At 31.8% G+C, this 3,247-nt stretch overlaps 1 protein-coding gene across 1 annotated transcript; it reads right to left on the reverse strand.

Annotated features, from left to right (window-relative positions):
* Nucleotides 1-457: 457 nt before the first annotated feature.
* LOC108684045 (atrial natriuretic peptide receptor 2-like) lies at nt 458-2,976 on the reverse strand (the record flags this gene model as incomplete). The annotated part of the gene is made up of 4 exons (XM_018203865.1): nt 2,890-2,976; nt 2,573-2,677; nt 1,527-1,773; nt 458-616 (listed from the first exon to the last, which is right to left on the reverse strand). Coding segments are annotated over exons 2-4 (511 nt in total), but the record flags the coding sequence as incomplete, so codon positions are not given.
* Nucleotides 2,977-3,247: the final 271 nt, after the last annotated feature.

A 3,247-nucleotide genomic window follows, 5' to 3' on the forward strand; every position in this document is an offset into this window, starting at 1 on the left:
ATGTTGAAGGAAAATTGAAACGCAGAAAATTTAAATTTTAGTATACATTTATTAAATTGTATAGGTTAGTCGGCACAAACTTTCCAGACAACCCAATACATAAATAAATTTTATTTTTCTTAATTAACATATTTATATATTTTTTTTCTATATATATTCTGTGTATACATATATCTATATTTATATATATTGGTTTATTTTTTCGATTTATAACACTGAAAATTGCTTATTAAAATGATTTTTGTTATCTCTTTTAAATGATAAGAAGATATAATTGCAAATTTTTTACAGTTATTCTGAACTTGTTGCTTCCAGTTAAACTAGTGCAAGTCATGCATATCAAAAAGAATAAAGTGCAACGCTAACAAGAGATCAATTTTTATTCCTGTATTATGAAACGTGACGAGAGGCAATTGCTTTGGTATCCACGATTATCTCGAATGACATTAAGACTTACCCTTTGGAGAGAGTTCGTTATTGTCTCCCAAGTAGAATGGCCCTTGGCGCATCACGATCTCGTGAACGATTATAGCAAAGCTGTACACGTCACCTTTCTGAGTGCCTTCGGGCAGTTGTCTCTCCATCCTCAGCAATTCCGGAGCTGTCCAAAGCTGTTCTGTAAACACCAAATTTCCTGCACTAAAAAATCAGACCGGGTAGAGCGATTTAACGCAGTCTCTCTTTCCTTTTCCATGCGTTCGATGATTATTGTAAATATAAATTATAAATCAAAACATCGTTGAGATCAAAAATATTTGTCGCGTTTAAAATTTCTGTTATACGTCAGAAATTATTGATATCTGTTTTTCCCACGCATGTGTGAGACATGCGACAAAATGTTGTTTGTCCAAATAATTAAATTGTCATAACATAAGTTTTATATGTTTATTTTGATTCTAATATCTCTATTTCTCTATCCGTATTTCTATGCGTTTGAAAAATATTTGGCGTTGCAACACCGAAAAAAGAATCTAATAATAGTTACTAAATATTGAGTGAAATAATTTCAATCAAATTTTCGATATAATATAATCGAAAATAATTTTATTTTCCTAAATATTTAGTATTATCAAACACAATAATATAATCAATTGTTTGGTAATAATTACTAAATATTTAGAAAAGTAAAATTATTTTTTACTATATTAACTGAATTATTTTAATTGAATTATTTCAATTAACATTTGATAACTATTAACTCTTATTTTAGTGATCGTTGAAGAAACATTATCTCTCGGAAATGTTTAAATCTAGATCTACAATAGATGTTTTAAGCCTTAAGCCGTAAGAAATTACAGTCGAATGCGAGGAGAATAATTGACTACGGTTCGTCCATTTCTTATGGCTTACTTCGCAAATACAAGAAATTGATCAATTACAGTCGAATGTGAGAAGAATAATCGATTATGATTGGTCAATTCCTTCAGGCTTAAGGCTTACTACTCTATTGTGTTTGCGGATTAAAGATTTAAAAATCTATTGTAGATTCGGACTAATGGAGGCGTAAACAATTTGCAAATACGTACTCCTCCAATAGGCGTAACTGTTCTTATCACCATCTGAATCCACATCTGCGCTTCTTCTCAGCTCATGCAAACCGAAGTCGGCGATTTTCAGGACGAATCGTGAATCAACAACGCAGTTTGAAGACTTGAGATTACCGTGACTCTTCACTTCCGATGCATGGAGATATACCATACCACGCACGATATCGTGTATCAGGGATCCTCTGAACACGCGATCGAGCTTTATCTGTTCGTTCTCTAGTATATCCTGTCCAATAACAAAAGGTTAACATACTAGTGTAGCGCACATTGTTAATTCTTATGCGATATTCTTTACATCTAGATCAAACGTTTGAATATATATTGTACGCTTTAATATTGTTATATATGTCTTTAAATACGTATTCAATATGTGTATAAAATATTCTACATTTCGTGCGGCTCCTTTAACATAAAGTTTCTTCGAACAACTGTTCAAGTTTCATTCATGTTTAAAATGGTTATTCAGACAAGGCAAATTAATAATTCAAACGAGTACTTAAAGTTACACTATAAGGAAAGACAAGTATTCAATAAAATGGAGCTTTTGTTTCATATATAGAACGCCTGCAATGCTTATAGACAAATGCATTAATAGTCTACGCTTAGTCGTACATACGCTTCGGGTATTAACACAGTATGTATATCGTTTCCGATATTATTTGATATATAGACATGACACTACATATACAAAATGTTTCATATTTTATAACAATATTTTAATCATTTTTTTAATGAAAAGGAGGAATTATTCTTTATCATAATATATTTATTTATAATATATGTATATTTTTTGTAAATTTCAAAATATCCTATTGAAATTAACTGAATCAAAATCATAGTTATTCATAATTATTGTGTTAATTTTTTTTTATTAGAAACGGATTGCTATTTCAAAATCAAATCATAAGTTTTGACGTTCTACAGCAATGTATGTCTATTTTGCCTTAATTTGATGACACGTGGGACATAATTATTTACTTGATTGCTCATCAAAACTTTAAATCGGGACATGAAATGCAATTCACCTGAAGAGATCCTTTGGGGCAGTATTCGGTTAGGAGACAACAATGCGGCGGCTCGAGACAGGCACCGTAAAATCGTACAAGATGATCATGCTGGAGATCCTTCATCTGTGAAAGTCACCAACATCACCACTCATATGAATTAAAGCCCGTTACATGCAATCGGTTACTGGAGAAGAAATTACGCGGAGAGAAAAATGATTTATTGAGAATCGTTATTGAGAGAATTGCAAAGTGTATGCTAAAGAGTTATGTTTGACAAATTGAAATTGACAAGAATTTATGAAGCTCGACATGCGTTTGCGAAGTCAGCTACTTACCCGCTTTAGCTCCAGCAACAAAGGTCTTGAAATCTCCACTTTGTTCCTCGGTATGAGTTTTATTGCGACTTTCGAGTTCTGAAATGAATCGTGATTTTACAGTAGATGGAATTATTGACTCTTGACAGTTCTTTGACTGTCTCGTAAAAATCAAATGCCCATGAAAAAGAATATACATATACACATCCCCAGTGAAAATCTCTTTATATAGATTGTTTCAAAAATGCTCATGTCCCATAAGTATATATTCGTTCCAAATCTTTCCATCATGACGAGATTTCCAGCAGGGATGTGTGTACACACACATACACATACCAACACACATGTGCGCGTACATATATATATATATATATATATA

This window comes from Atta colombica, unplaced genomic scaffold (assembly GCF_001594045.1).
Source record: "Atta colombica isolate Treedump-2 unplaced genomic scaffold, Acol1.0 C763537, whole genome shotgun sequence".
In the NCBI taxonomy this organism is placed as follows: domain Eukaryota; kingdom Metazoa; phylum Arthropoda; class Insecta; order Hymenoptera; family Formicidae; genus Atta; species Atta colombica.